At 41.1% G+C, this 16,519-nt stretch overlaps 1 protein-coding gene across 1 annotated transcript in view; it reads left to right on the forward strand.

Moving 5' to 3' along the window:
* ALAS2 (5'-aminolevulinate synthase 2) overlaps positions 1–16,160 on the forward strand; it is a 16,661-nt gene extending 501 nt beyond the window's left edge. Inside the window, exons 2-8 of the mRNA XM_044911605.1 lie at positions 1,253–1,475; positions 2,030–2,214; positions 7,525–7,704; positions 9,713–9,877; positions 10,437–10,705; positions 11,827–11,989; positions 15,734–16,160. Of these exons, the coding sequence (XP_044767540.1) occupies positions 1,253–1,475; positions 2,030–2,214; positions 7,525–7,704; positions 9,713–9,877; positions 10,437–10,705; positions 11,827–11,989; positions 15,734–15,897 (1,349 nt within the window). The 3' untranslated portion in view covers positions 15,898–16,160. The remainder of the gene's footprint in view (positions 1–1,252; positions 1,476–2,029; positions 2,215–7,524; positions 7,705–9,712; positions 9,878–10,436; positions 10,706–11,826; positions 11,990–15,733) is intronic.
* Positions 16,161–16,519: the final 359 nt, after the last annotated feature.

Below are 16,519 nucleotides of genomic sequence, written 5' to 3' on the forward strand. Positions count from 1 at the left end.
TTTTTTTTTTTTTTGAGAGGGAGAACTGGGGGGCAGAAGGAGAGGGAGAATCTTAAGCAGGAGCCTGATTCAGGGCTCAATCTCACAACCCTGAGATCATGACCTGAGCCAAAATCAAGAGTTAGACACTTAACCGACTGAGCCACCCAGGCACCCCAATTCTTCAGAGTTTTTTTAAAAAAATAAGTTCTGGATATCAATCATTTTTTCTGTTAACAATGCTGTAAATATTTCTCTAGGTATGCCAGTATTTGCATTTAAAAACTCTTGATACATATTTCCAAACATCCCTGCAGCAAAGATGTTACCAGCTTACATCCCTACCACATAAGTTGTCATCTGCAACATTCATGATTTCCGTCTCGTATAAAGAGTTCTAGAGTTTAACAAGTCCTTTGGCATACATTATTTCAATTTATCTTGAAAATAGTATTGCTTCATTTTGCAGTAAATAGCAGTTTAAAAAAGTAAACTCTAGGTCACTTACTTGTAGGTCACTTACTTGCTGCATAACCTTGGTCAAGTTACCTAACCTGTCCATGCCTCCATTTCCTCATCTGTAAAATGGAGATACTAATAATACTTTCCACATAGGGCTATTGTGAGGAATACAAGAAATAACATTTATAAAGTTCCTAAGAGAAGGCATTACATGTAATAGGCACTCATTAAATATTGATTATAATAATATATTTAAATATTAGCTACTACTACTACTATAATTATAATAATACTATGTACCAAACATTAGTTGGGCTGTATGACATTCTGTTTGTCATCAAATGGTCACAAGTCTCCAAGAAGGTATTATTAGCCCCATTCTACAGATGAGGAAATTAAAACTAAGAAAATGGATTCATGACCTGCTTAATGTCACATAACTAGGAAGTGGCAGAGCAATAACTAGGAACCAAATCTGTTGATACTCTTTCCACTGAAACTAGAAGTATTGATTTCATCAAGAAGGCTGCCACAATAACCTTAGAAAAAGAGAGGAGGCCTTGCCAGGGGTAGGAAGCCCAAGTGAATGTATGAATAATTTGCTGAGTGAATGAGCAAGTGAGAAAGCAAAGGGATGATTGAATGAAATAATGGAGAGTTACTGTGGCTCAGTAAGTTAATGACTGATCAAATAAATGAATAAATGTAAAGAAAACTGGAGAACTCAAAATCAACAGCACGGATAAAATATGGACTACTCAGGAAGTGATTTAAAAATGAATTCCTTTCATCTCCATCTCTACTTCTGCAGGAAACCATGTTTTTGGTTATGACCAGTTTTTCAGGCATAAAATCATTGAGAAGAAACAGGACCACACCTACCGTGTGTTCAAGACCGTAAACCGCTGGGCTGATGCATACCCCTTTGCCCAACACTTCTCTGAGGCATCTATGGCCTCAAAGGATGTGTCTGTCTGGTGCAGTAATGACTACCTAGGCATGAGCCGGCACCCTCGGGTTTTGCAAGCTACACAGTGAGTAGTAAGATCTGGGGCATTAGCTGTGGGGACACATACAGAGAAGAATCAAAGCCACACATGGAAGGGAAAGGCAGAGCTGGGAGTGGAAACCTGAGTTCCACCTACCACCCCTTTTGTCCATGGTCTTCCAGCATATCTAGTTCTCAGATATGAACCATGTCAGTCAACAAACCATGATTTCCAAACTCTTGATTGTCCAGTTCTATGGAAAAGTAGAAGACCAAGCAAGGTCCACTTTCCATGAGCTCTGACTCTGGTTACAGAATGAGTATTGCCAGAGATACTGTGTGACTTCCTCTAGAAGGTCTTCCAAGCTGTTCAAATTCAACCTAGCTTCTCCCTCTATCCCTGAGTGCCATCAGCCGAGGAGTACCCATGTATCCTCACTGTCTCCATCCTGCCCTCTACTTGATTACATAGGACACAGCTCATATAGGATCACTAAGTCAACACTGACCTCCATCAGTGAAGAGAAACCTGTGTAGTTCCTCAGTGCCTGACAAGGGTTTTTCCCTCTCCGTGTTTTCCCTCTGTTTTCTCCTGGCCAGGGAGACCCTGCAGCGTCATGGAGCTGGAGCTGGTGGTACCCGCAACATTTCAGGTACCAGTAAGTTTCATGTGGAGCTGGAGCAGGAGCTGGCTGAGCTGCACCAAAAAGATGCAGCCCTGCTCTTCTCTTCCTGTTTTGTGGCCAATGACTCTACTCTCTTCACCCTGGCAAAGATCCTGCCAGGTAAGCCTGGGGCCTGAGTTTTGTTCAGGTTTGGTATCTTGAACTACAGAATGCAGTCTCACTGCCTTCATCACCTTTTCCCTCTATTCTGAGTTCACTTGCTCCCAAATGCCCTTCCTTCTAACCCACTTTATGTATCCTCAACACTGGATGACTATATCCCTCTCATTTAACACCTTCTTCAGTTAGGCTGAAGAGTACTACTGAGGAACATTGCCCAACCTCACAGAAGGGTAACCCCATAAATTTATCACCCCCTCCCCCCAATTCACTTGGGCTCCTAACACCCATAAATAGTTCTTTTATGTCCCTATACTAGCTTTCTTCAAATATTCTTTTCTTTTAAAACCTGTGACTACCTCCTCTTTCATCTTAGCAAATAAACTCACATCTCATATCACAAAGAAAACAGAAGCCACCAGACAGAAACTCTTTTAACTTAAAACCATCAAACCTACAAACTTATCTGATTTTTCATTTATGCTTCTTTCATTCTTTCCTTTTACAATTTGAAGGCACAACTCTTCTGCCTAAAGCCAATCCCTTCATTGTATCCCATCTGGACCTGATCTTCCCAATCTCCCACTCTCTAGCTAATATCCTCAATTCATATGCCTGTTGTCATTCCATCACATCCCCAACCACAGATAAATATAACTCTCCACCTTCTTCATGTCAATCCTAGGTGCATATAATTATTCAGGTGGGAGCCACTAAAAATTCATGGTCCCCAACCTTTACCAGGTCCTCTATGCTGTCTAGAAATCCTGTTTCCAAGGTCAGCCTTCCAAATCTCCAGAGCAGTTTTGCAAACCTCCCAGTCTTCTTAGCCTTCCTACACTTCCACCTTACCCTCAACCACAGCAGATAATGTCAACTCCTTCCTCACTGAAAATAGAAGTCTTCAAGTAGCAATGTCCTCAACTCCTTGACACAAACTACCTACAAACTCATAAACATCCCCACATGTCCTCTCCTCACTTTTTCTCTCCTGTCACAATGAAAGAGGTGCCCTTTATCTTGTTGACTAATCCTTTTGCTGGTGCTCTGTGTCTCATTCCTCTCCACCTCCAAAGGAACCTTGATCTATCACTTCCTTCTCTCCTTCTTAGATCTTTAGCCTCTCCTCTTTAGACATGCTAAAGTCTCTTTCATCTAAAAAAAAAAAAAAAATGTCCTCTCATCACTCTCTAGCTACTGCCCTATCTCTCTCCTTCCTATAACAGACAAACTGAGAGAAATCTCCACACTTGCTATCTACTTCCTTACTTCCTATTGATTCTTCAGTACACTGTAAACATCCCCACTGTTTCTCGGAAACTTTTTCTGAGAGCACACATAACTCCAACTAAATCCAGCCTCTTTAGGAATTTTTTCAGTGAACATCCTCCTCAACCATTAGAATTAAACTTCTTTCCATTTCTACTGCCATCATCCTAGCCTAAACAAACATCATTTTATTTTTTTAAGATTTTATTTATTTGAGAGAGAGAGTGAGCAAGAGAGAGAACACAAGCAGGGAGGGGCAGAGGGAGAGGGAGAAGCAGACTCCCTGATGAGCAGGCAGCCTGATATGGGGTTCAATCCTGGGACTCCAGGATCATGACCTGAGCTGAAGGCAGACACTTAACCAACTGAGCCACCGAGCACCCCCATCATTTTCTTGATTTCACTTTTGCCCTCCTATATTCTATTCTTCACAGCAGGCAGAATAGTATTTTTTTTAAATGCAAACCTATCTTTGTTACCCCCTGCCCAAAACCCTTTAATATATCCCCATTGCCCTTAGGACCAAACCCAAACTTTTTATCATGGCTTCTAAAGCCCTCACTAATCTAGCTTCTAGCTACTTCTTCAGCCTCATCTTTGATACCCCTCCTCTCACTCTTTCATTCAGTAATATATTCATTTGTTCACTTATAAATCAGTAATTTATCCATCCATTCATTCAGTAAATGTTTACTTAGCATCTACTGTGTACTTAGACCTATACTGAGAACCAGAGACAGAAAGATAAAATATGTTATTCCTTTCAGTTTTGTTGATTATTCGCTTCATGGTGCAAAAGCTTTTTATTTTGATGAAGTCCCGATAGTTTATTTTTGCTTTTGTTTCCCTTGCCTCAGAAGACATATCTAGTAAGAAGTTGCTATACCCAATGTCAAAGAGGTTACTATGTTCTCCTCTAGGATTTTTATGGCTTCAGGTCTCACATTTAGGTCTTTAATCGGTTTTGAATTTATTTTTGTGTATGGTGTAAGAAAATGGTTCAGTTCATTCTTTTGCATGTTGCTGTCCAGTTTTCCTAACACCATTTGTTGAAGAGTCTGTTTTTCGCCCCCATTGGATATTATTTCCTGCTTTGTTGAAGATTAATTGACCATACAGTTGTGGGGTCATTTCTGTGTTTTCTATTCTGTTCTATTGATCTATGTGTCTATTTTTTGTGCCTGTACCATACTGTTTTGATCACTACAGCTTTGTAATCTAACTTGAAATCCAGAATTGTGATGCTTCCAGCTTTGCTTTTCTTTTTTCAAGGTTGCTTTGGCTATTCAAGGTCTTTTGTGGTTCCATACACATTTGAGGATTGTTTGTTTTAGCTCTGTGAAAAATGCTGTTGATATTTTGATAGGGATTGCATTAATATGTAGGTTGCTTTGGATAGTATAAACATCTTTTTTTTTTTAAAGATCTTATTTATTTATTCATGAGAGAGAGAGAGGCAGAGGGAGAAGCAGGCTCCCAAGGAGCAGGGAGCCTGATGCGGGACTCGATCCCAGGACCCTGAGATCATGACCTGAGCCGAAGGCAGACGCTTAACCATCTGAGCCACCCAGGCGCCCTGGATAGTATAAACATCTTAACAATATTTGTTCTTCCAATGCTTGGGCATAGAATGTCTTTCCATTTCTTTGTGTCATCTTCAATTTGTTTCATCAGTGTTTTATAGTTTTCAGAGTACAGGTCTTTTTGGTTAGGTTTTTTCCTGGGTATCTTATTGTTTCTGGTACAATTATAAAAGAGACTGATTCCTAAATTTCTCTTTCTGCTGCTTCATTATTAGTGTATAGAAATGCAACAGATTTCTGTACATTTATTTGTGTCCTGAGACTTTACTGAATTCATTTATCAGTTCTAGCAATTTTTGGGTGGAGTTTTTGGGTTTTCTATATAGAACATCATGTCATATGCAAGTCATGGAAATTTCACTTTTTCCTTACTGATTTGGATTCCTTTTATTTCTTCTTCTTGTCTAATTGCTGTGGCTAGGACTTCCAGTACTATGTTAAATAACAGTGGTGAGAGTGGACATCCCTGTCTTGTTCCTGACCATACAGGAAAAGCTCTCAGTTTTTCCCCATTGAGGATGATATTGCCTGTGGGTTATTCATATATGGCCTTTATTACATTGAGATACGTTCCCTCTAAACCTACTTTGTTGATGGTTTTTATCATGAATGGATGTTGTACTTTTCCAAATGCTTTTTCTGTATCTATTGAAATGATCACTTGGTTCTTATCCTTTCTTTTATTAATGTGGTGTATCACATTGATTGATTTGTGAATACTGAACCACCCTTCCAAACCAGGAATAAATTCCATTTGATCATGGTGAATTTTTTTTTTAAGTATATTGTTGGATTTGGTTTGCTGATATTTTATTGAGAATTTTCCCATCTATGTTCATCAGGGATATTGGCCTATAGTTCTCTTTTTTAGTGGAGTCTTTATCTGGTTTTGGAATCAGGGTAATGCTGGTCTCATAGAATGAATTTGGAAGTTTTCCTTCCTTTTCAATTTTTTGGAATAATTTGAGAAGAGTAAGTATTAACTCTTCTTTAAATGTTTGGTAGAATTTGCCTATGAAGACATCTGGCACTGGGCCTTTGTTTGTTGGGAGTTCTTTTATTACTGATTCAATTTCTTTGCTGGTTATTGGTCTGTTCAAGTTTTCTATTTCTTCCTGTTTCAGTGTTGGTAGTTTATAATCAACAAAAGTAAAAGGCAATCTATGAAATGGAGAAGATATTTGCAAATGACATATCTGATAAAGGGTTAGTATCCAAAATATATAAAGAACTTATAAAACTAAACACCCAAAAAACTAATAATCCAACTTAAAAATGGGCAGAATACATAAATAGACATTTTTCCAAAGAAGACATACAGGGGGCCAACAGACACATAAAAAGGTGCTCAACATCACTGATCATCAGGGAAATACAAATCAAAGCTACAAATAACATTTTTCATTAACATATGTTTGTAAACTTATGTGTGGAAGCAGATGGGAATAGCCATGTGTTTAACCCATTGAAACTACACTGTGTATAATGCATCTTTCAAGGAACATCTTTCACTAAGATATAAGTGTTTGTAAAGGTATTTGTAGAAGCATATGGGAATAGCCATATGCTTAACTCATTGGAACTATACTGTGTATAATGCATCCTTCAAACATCTTCTTGCATTAACAACAACAAAAATGTGTAATTCCTGCTCTCAAGAAACTCCCAGTCTACTTTCCTTCATGACAGGTCCTCTAGGAAGTCATGCCTGATTTCCTCAGTTAGAAGTGATAAGTGATAACTTACTCTAATGAAAGGCCACAATTCCTTGATGTCAGTGCAATTTTGGGGGAGCCAAGAATCAATTTCCTCCACCAACTTCCCACCTCCATCTGCTCTCTCATATTTGTTCAGTGAAAAGCCCTGCATTCCTCAGGCCCTAGAGAAAGGTCTTCCCCTCTGTAGATCTTAGCTTCCTCACTTATAATAGTTAAGGAGCTGGACTCCCTGTTCACTAATGTTCTGTTCTTCTCTGACATGCCATGAGCTTATGATTCAAATGGAAAATCTGTTAAGTATCCATCCTATAACTATAAGCAGAGGGATGCTACCTGGAAGAGGTGGGATTTAATCTAGACCAGGAAGAATCTATTATCAGGAACATTCACTGGGATAAATTCCTTTCCAAGGCTTAATCTTATGTATCTGGGAGTAGGAACCTAGACCCTGTCCTCAAGAAACTCTAGAGCTTCTTGGGAATTTAAATTTCTTCCACCCCAAGATAGTGCCAGATCAGGCTTAGAAATGACTGAAGGGAAGGGTGTAGGGGTCAGAATTTCAGGGCAGGGGAGTTCTTTCAAGGGAGGAAGAGGTGTCACAAAGGCTTCCAGAGGAGAGGGAAGCAGACAGGGTCTTCAAAGGGAGGGACAGTTGGCTCTCTGCCCCTGTCAGTTGAGCCCTGAGGTTGAAGTAGAAATACTGGAACAGAAGCTTAAGGAATATGCATCTGGTTCTTCAGGGTGTGAGATCTACTCAGATGCAGGCAATCATGCTTCAATGATCCAAGGTATTCGCAACAGTGGAGCAGCCAAGTTTGTCTTCAGGCACAATGACCCTGATCACCTGAAGAAACTTCTAAAGGAGTCCAACCCTAGGACACCCAAAATTGTGGCCTTTGAGACTGTTCACTCCATGGATGGTATGTATATCATAAAAACCATGATAACAATGATAATAGCTGACATGTATAAAATTTGTTTACATGCCAAGCAAAATTATTAGTATATTATACATATTAATTCACTTAATCTTCACAATAATTCTATGAGGTCTTTGCTATTATTATTTCTATTTATTTACATGAAGAAACTGAGACACAAACAAGTAACTTGCCCAAGGTCATACAGCCAGTAAATGCCAAAGGCAGCTATTATACTAATCTTACAGGTTAAGAAACTGAAGTTCAGAGGCAGCACCCAACTTGTTTTGGTTGGCTCAGTAAATTGGTGCCAGAGTATTTGTACCCTAGAACATATGATTCCAATTCCTTCACACAGCACTCCCTCCATTAGAAATGGAATGGAATCACTCTAGTGTCTGGTTTCTGCAATGAAAAATTTTACAAACCATTGCCTAGGAGATTCTTCCAGTATGAAGCATTGGAATCGAAACATGTTTTCAAATGAGAGAGACCTGGGTTTGAATCCTACCTCTGGCACTTACTTGCTCCTATGATCTTGGTTAACTCTTCAACTCCCTAAGCTTCAGTTTTCCCCAACATAAAGTAACTGGTTGTAAGAATTAGAGACAATGGAAGTCATTCCATTTATTATGATCTAAGTAAATATCATAATAGTGGAAACCATGTTGCGATTATTTTACTTCCTTATATTTACAAATGAATGTCTCCTTATTTTGTTGGTAGACACTACTTAAACTGTCAATTCTAGAGCTAAATTTCTTCCACTGAAATGATGCTTGAGCCATCTCTCTCTGCCTTGAGCTCCACCTCCAGTGATTTTCTCCCCTCATGTTGTCCTGAGTTGCTCACATTCTTTAATCCTGGTTTGGAGCCCCTGTTTCACCTGAAGAACTTTATTCTGTATTCCAACTCCCTGCACCTCAGCATTTTTCAGATGGGGAATGACAGAAGGTATGAGTTCTTACATATGCAGAGTGGCTACAAAGTCTATAGATGAGATTCACAGCCATTTGAAGACCTTATAAACAATTATCAGCATAGAAGACATCTAGAATAACATAGGAAAATGGTAAATCTGTATGAAAAATGGTGAGGAGTAAACAGATTACTTCTAATTCTCTTTCATTCAATAGATTGAGACAGCCTGTGGGAGGGTTCCCTCAGGTAACAATACTGACAGAGATGAGAGAGAAATGCACTCCCACAGAGACACAGAAAAGACAAAAAGACAGAGGCATAAAGAAACTCAGAAAGAGAAACAAAGGTACAGGGAAAGAAAGTCTGAAGCAGAGAGATAGTCACAGAGATAGACAGAAAGGGACACAAACAGCGAGAAAGAGAAGTAATGGAGGGAGGGGAGGAAGGGAGGGAAGGGAAGAGAGAAAAGAGAGGGGAAGGAAAGAGGATAGAGAAAAACAAAAGCAGAGACAAAAAATGGAGAGAGAAATAATAATGGAAATGGCTTTAAAAAAAAAGAGATAGTGACAGAAATCCAGAAAGAAACAGGGAGGACCAGTGCAATATAAAGATACTGACAAGGCTTCCAAAAGTACCTGCCTGAAGGGATGAGTTGGATCTGAAATCAGGACTGCATTAACCTGGAGCAAAAACTTGCTCTTTTGAATTTATTAAAACAAAAGCATCATATGGGCTAGTGCCAACCCTAAGTGGAAATACACAAACTTGGGGTGGGGGGAGAAAAGAGAGGCTATAAAATGGCTTGAACAAGAAGACAGATATTGTCAGAAGTAAAAATAGGAAAACACAGAGGCAAGCCTTGATTACAAACTAGGGAAAACACACACACACACACACACACACACACACACCCCTTTAGTGGGCATGAGGTGGAGGCAGTCAACACATTTAAGGTTTCAAATAGTCCCAAGTGTGCACACCCTCGCCCTTTTCCAACCCTAAGTAGTTATGGGTCACAAATTCCACACTGGAGATGGGGCTGGGGAGGGGTTGTGATCTCCTACCTCTATTTCTTGGCTTTTCTCAGGTGCCATCTGTCCTCTTGAGGAGTTGTGTGATGTGGCCCACCAGTATGGGGCTCTGACCTTCGTGGATGAGGTTCATGCTGTAGGACTATATGGGTCCCGGGGTGCTGGAATTGGGGAGCGTGATGGAATTATGTACAAGATTGACATTGTCTCTGGAACTCTTGGTGAGTGAGTGCCTTATATATAATCCAGAAAGGAGGCCCCTGCAAGACCCTTTCCTTCCCCCTCCCCAAAGCTGTAGAAGTTATTTGGGTAAAATTCATAGCCTCAGGCTATGGAACTCCTGGAGTCCCTCCTTCCACTCTTATCCCACTGCAGAGTTGCTGAGAAAGTCTGGGAGGGTTTTTTGAGAAGAACCCTAAGCAGGGCCAAATAACCAGGTTCAAGTCAGTACATGGAGAGTTGTGGTTCTAAATTCCTCCCCCAATCCATCCCCAAGCTTCATCTTAGTTCAACTATTGGGCCTAATCAGCTAAAGTTCCCCACCCAGCTACTGCCTATCTAGTCACTGCATGTGGCAGGCCTTGAAAGCCCTATCTCAAAGCAGCAGAATTATCAGCTGTCTGTCTTGTCATGGACAAGAGAGATAAGCAGAGGCCTGGAAAAAGGAGTCTGGAGCTCCAGCTTCTGGTGCACATCCTTGTGTTATCTGGACATGATCCTGTTCCTCTAAAGACTAATTATGGGCTCTGTGCATATCCTCCTCTTCCTCCTTGTCTCCAGGCAAGGCCTTTGGCTGTGTGGGTGGCTACATCGCCAGCACCTGTGACTTGGTGGACATGGTGCGCTCCTATGCTGCCGGCTTCATCTTTACCACTTCACTGCCTCCCATGGTGCTCTCTGGGGCTTTGGAATCTGTGCGGCTGCTCAAGGGAGAGGAGGGCCAAGCCCTGAGGCGAGCCCACCAGCGCAATGTCAAGCACATGCGCCAGCTACTAATGGACAGGGGCCTTCCTGTCATCCCCTGCCCCAGCCACATCATCCCTATCCGGGTGAGAGCCCCACCCTGACCACCACCCTACCCACTTATCTCTTCTGGGAGCCTTCCCACACCCAGCAAACCAACACCTGCTCCTCTTATCAATCCTTTATTTTCCTGTTAACTACCCTCATTTCGAGCTATGTTACCCTTTTTGAAAAATTATCAGTCATTCTGGATTGGTCACCTCTTTTTGCATTAGCTATTATCTCATGATTATTAGACTGTCCTGACCCTTACAATATTGGGTACCCAGGACCTACAATTTAGTGTTTTTGGAACTGTGGATCAAAACCATTAGTGGGTCACAAGATCAGTTTAGTATATTATGACTAGTATTAAAAATTCTAAAAAAATGTTGGAGCACATCACACATGGAGAAGGTATCATTTTGTGAGAAATGTTTCAGTTCTATATATGTGTATATGCACACATATGTGTATGTGTATGTGAAATAAGGTCATGATGTGAAACATATTTCTTAGTAAGAATTGAAGTTAAAAAAAATTAAAGTCAGAAAATAGAAAGTCAAAAACCATGGGAAAAAGTGCTATTTTGGATTTCCAACCATGTGTGTTTACTGCCTTTAAAAATGAACTGCTACTTCTTTTTTAAATAACGTCTATTTGTGTGTGTCAGTATGTCAGGAGATTTTTTTGTGACTGTTTTATGGTTGAGAAAGAAATAGTCACTGCTTGGGTTAAGCCAATATTCCTTTTTGGGGATAAGTGGGAAATATTGGGGAAATTGGGAAAGACTATTTTTGAAATATGCTTTTTTAAAAAATTAAGCCAATTACAGCACCCCAGAGGTAGCTTAGGGGGTTCATCTTCTTACCCAAAACCACCCCAAATTAACATACTATCTAGGTAAAACCAGTGTGCTTGCTCTGCAAACCGCTTCAAGACAAGGTACCTAGCACCACCTCAATCCCAACCCCTTCAAATTTAATTGCTGCCTCTGAGCAACTCCTTGATAAAAATTCTGGAGCTGCCACAAAGCCCCTTATGAAAAAGAAAATCCGTCCCAAAATTCAATGATGTTCTTTCGTCTGGTTCCCTCCACCTGCTTAACGGAACTAGTGATAGTGGGGCCAGGGTAGCAGATAATAACAGGCTTTTCTCTTGTGCCCAGGTGGGTGATGCAGCACTGAACAGCAAGATCTGTGATCTCCTGCTCTCCAAGCATGGTATCTATGTGCAGGCCATCAACTACCCAACTGTCCCCCGGGGTGAAGAGCTGCTGCGCCTGGCACCCTCTCCCCACCACAGCCCTCAGATGATGGAAGACTTTGTGCGTAAGTTCTCAATATGGGTGTCTATATACTCTCTTTCCCTTCAGCCCCAGGACCTGAAGAAGTTGAGGGAATGAATGCCATTCAGTTTAAAAGTGTATCTCTAGAACATCTATTGTGTGCCAGACCCTATACTAGGGTAATAAATGGATGAGACACAGTCCCTAGACTCATAGGGCTCCAGTTCAGGTGAGCCATAGAATGACTTTAAGAGGTGATCAAATTTCAACAAAGACAGTGCATCAGAGTTGTGGGAGCAGAGAGGAGAGGCCTGACCCAACATGCAGGATTCAAGACAGGCTTCCTAATGGAGGTGACACCTGAGTTTTATAAGGTGAGTGGTATTGGACCAAGTAAGAAACAGAGTGTGGAAGTGGTATTCCTTGCAGAAGGAAGAGCATAAAGAAAGGCAAAGAGAATGGTGCAAAGCTGCTTGAGATATATCACAAACAATAAGCAGGTGTTACTGAAATGTAGGGTAGTAGGAATGGAGTGGAAGAAGGGAGTGCCAATCTATAAGTCTACAAAGACAACATAAGACAGTGACTGGATTGAGAGGTTTATAGAGCTACTGAATAGCCTGAGTTTTATCCTGAATGATACCAGTTTGGTCAATTCACCTAAAGTTTACTGGATTCCCATTGAATGCAGTTTTTAGCACAGGGCCTGGGACAGAGCAGATGTTCATTCCAAGTCTGTTAGACAAAAGACATATAGGCAACTGACAGTCTGAAAAAGGAGACAGACATAGACATAGACAGTACTGGTCCAGTATGATGAGCTCCAGTACTCTGGGAGCTGGAGGAAGAGTGATCACTTATGGCTAGAGAAAGTAGGAAGTGTGAAGTTAGGAAAGCTTTGTGGGTGAGGAACTCCTTGTGCTACACCTTGAAGTACATGTGGTATAGTACAAAGACATTCCAAAATAAGGAAATTCCATGAGCAAGGACCTAGAAATAGGAAAACAGAAGACATGCATTGGCAACAGTCATTCTGTTTGTCTGGAGCATAGGCAGTATGAGAGTTCAAGGAAGACAAGATAGGTAGGTGCCATTCATTCAAAAACATCAAATAATGCTAGCCGACATCTATTAAGTACTTAACATGCACCAAGCACTGTTCTAAACTCTTTGCATGTATTAACTCATCTAATACTCATGAGGCTGAGGTGCTATTAGCATTTCCCTTTTATATATGTGGAAATTGAGGCACAAAAATATATAGTAACTGGTCCAAGGTCACACAGCTACTGGATTTGAACTGGGGAGTCTGTCTCTACCTCCACAGTCATAACCACAACTGCCTGAGCTGATGATCCACTCCTGGACACTTTGCTCAGTCCTCTAAGTTGCTCTGGGCTTTAATTATAGAGCCCTCAGTATTCTCGGTTCTTTGAGTGTCCATTTATGCTGAGCTTTTGCAGGAGATATGAGAGGCATTTACCAGTCCTTTAACCCCAGTCAACCCAATCCTGCAAATGGTTTCCACAGTCTCTCAAATCTGTTCTTTTTTCTATTGACAGTTTTTTGAATACATGTCAATATAATTTCTTCCTAATTTTCCTGCTTCTCTCTTGATCCCTTCTAATCTCTTGTCCAAACATCTGACAATATACTTCCCTTGCTTAAACGTCTTCATGGTTTCCTATTTGTCTGGACTAGAGCAGTGGCCTCCAATGTGAAGTATGCGAATGACCCACAGGGTGAGGGGGGTTATTAGAATTTTGTGTTTCCTTTTTTTATCTTAAAAATAGGAAATTAGGCATTACTGATATTGATCTTTAACATTTAGACTGACAATGATACATGTATCCATATATAAAAAACATACATAGATTGGAGGCATGTGCTAAAATGTTTATACTGATAGAATGTACAGTCCAAAATTTGGAGATCACTGGCCTGTAGAACAGTTGAAGCTCCCTGGCATGGCATTCAATGCCTTAAACATGGTGATCTCTAGGCCCTCACCTCTTTTCCACATTCATTTTATTTTCCAGCTACACTGAGTAACTTGTAATTCCCTTATTTTGCTCTACTTTCTTACCTTTGGTACTTTGCTAAAAATGCTCCCTTTTTATTGGAATGCCCTCCCTCACTCCTTCCTCTGGCTTACTTCCTTTATCTAGACTTAGTCATCCTTTCATTCATTCTTTCAACAAATATTTATTGAGTATCTACTATTTGCTAGACACTGTTCTAGGTGCTGGGGATCCAGTAGTAAACAAAACAGACACAAAATCACTATCCTTCTGGAGCTTACATTCTAGTGGAAGGAGATAGTCAAAAAATTTTATAAAATAAGCAATGAATATAGCATGGTAGTTTTAAGTGTTATGGAAAAAATAGAGCAGGATAAGGGAATAGGAAGTGCTGGGGTGGAGGGGCTGGTTTGGAGGAGGGTTGTAGCATTAAGTAGAGTGTTAAGGGTAGAGATCACTCCAGTGACACTTGAGCAAAGCTATGAAGGAGGTGAAGGAGTTAGCTGGGCATATATCAAAGGGAAGGTCATCCTAGACAGAAGGAATAGACTAAGGCAGGGAAGAACATATTACAGGAGTATTCTTCTATATTTGAGGAACAATAAGGAGATGAATGTGGATGGAGTTGTGTAAGCAAGAGGCAAAGAGAAAACTGAATAGTGAGGGGAAATGTGAGGCCAGACTGTGAAGGATTTTGGCTTTAACTCTGAAATAGACAGTCTTTTGAGGGATTTGAGCAGAGGAGTGACATAGTTGACTCAGGTTTTAACAGAATTGGTCCAACTTCTATGTTGAGAATAGACTGAAGGGAGAATGAGTGGAAGTAGAGATCCATTTGGGGGCTACTATAATAATCCAAGTAAGAGAGGATAGTGACTCAGACCTGATGATGGCATTCGAGGTGATGAGAAGTGGTCTAAATTTTGAAGGTAAAGTCAATGGTTACTTGCTGATAGATGGGATGTGTGGTAAGAGAGAAAGAGAAAAATAAAGGATGGCTCTAAAATTTTTGGACTGAACAACTAGAATTGCCATCAACTGAGAGATGGGTAAGGCTGAAAGTAGAGTAGACTTGGTAGAAGGTAAGGAGATCAGTAGCTCAGCTGTGCTCATGTGAAATTAGAGATGCTGATTAGACATCCAGGTGGAGATACAGAAAGGCAGTTGGATATACAAGTCTAGAATTCAGAAGAGGGGTCTGGGCTGAGATGAAAAGCTCAGAATCCTCAGCATATAAATGGTGTTTAAAGCCATGAGACTAAACAAGATCTCCCAGGGAATAAGCATAAAAACAAAGTCAAGGACAGAGCCCTGGCACACACTTGAGGCATTTCCAACAATGGGGTCAGGTTCTCTCCTCTGGGTCCCCACCCACTCCAGGACCACCTCCCGCTCCAGACTCCCAGGTCACAAATGAGGACACTGTATGGTTGCTGTCACTGTTATCTTCATTAGGCTGTTTCCTGATGATGGATTCACTTCTTGGGTCACAGCATGTCCTGTACTCAGGGAGTGGTCCAGGCCAGGCTAGTACAGCTTTAAATTATGTTAAATGAGTGCTTCCCAATCATTTATACATTACAGCACCCATACACAAATGGTAATATTCATAGCACACAATGGAGCAAACAGGAGTTCCTTCTGGTTCCAAGATACCCTAGAGGCTTGAGGGGATCATTATCTTGGCACATCTGTATTGTGACACAGGGATTAAGAAGACCTAGTCTAACCAATTCTTTCCTTCCCCACCCCCTACCACCTTTCAGAGAAGCTGTTGGTAGCCTGGACTGAGGTGGGGCTGCCCCTCCAGGATGTGTCTATGGCTGCCTGCAATTTCTGTCATCGGCCTGTGCACTTTGAGCTCATGAGTGAGTGGGAACGTTCCTACTTTGGGAACATGGGGCCCCAGTATGTCACCACCTATGCCTGAGAAGCCAGCTGCCTCAAAGCCCCACCCCATCTGCACTTCACATGGGACTAAGCCTCCTCCTGTCCTCTGCTTTGCTGTGTGCCTCTCACTGACTTCAGTCTGAAAATAAAGAACAAACTGCAGCATTTGTAGCCCTTCGTTAGACAGGAAACTGCATTATATCTGACTCCTTCAGACAAGTGGCAGAGCCATGAGGAAACCATAGATCACTTGTTGGTCTGACCAACCCATTTTACTGATAGGGACACTGATCCAGAAAGAGGAAGATGGCAGCCAAAAACTACACAGTGAGTTGCATACAAAGAGCTGGGACACTTGGCAGGTTTATATGAAATGGCTCCTTCCCAATGGTTTCAACAAAAATCCAGGGATTGACTCTTCACTGGTAGACCTGGAAACCCTATGCTCATGTAGCCCCTGAAGCCAGGAGATGGAATCAGCCCTAACTGAACTGCCTGGAAGAGAGAAATAGTTCCCCAAAACTCTGGAGGTGTTTTCCAGCACACAGAATCGATGTCTCCAATCAGTTATCCTCTCCTCTCCACAGTACCTTATAGAACAGGACCTACCAGCTCTATTTTCCAAGGTGGGAAAGAGACTTGGCTATATTAGCAAGCAACTT

This window comes from Neomonachus schauinslandi, chromosome X, assembly GCF_002201575.2.
Source record: "Neomonachus schauinslandi chromosome X, ASM220157v2, whole genome shotgun sequence".
Lineage (NCBI taxonomy): Eukaryota > Metazoa > Chordata > Mammalia > Carnivora > Phocidae > Neomonachus > Neomonachus schauinslandi.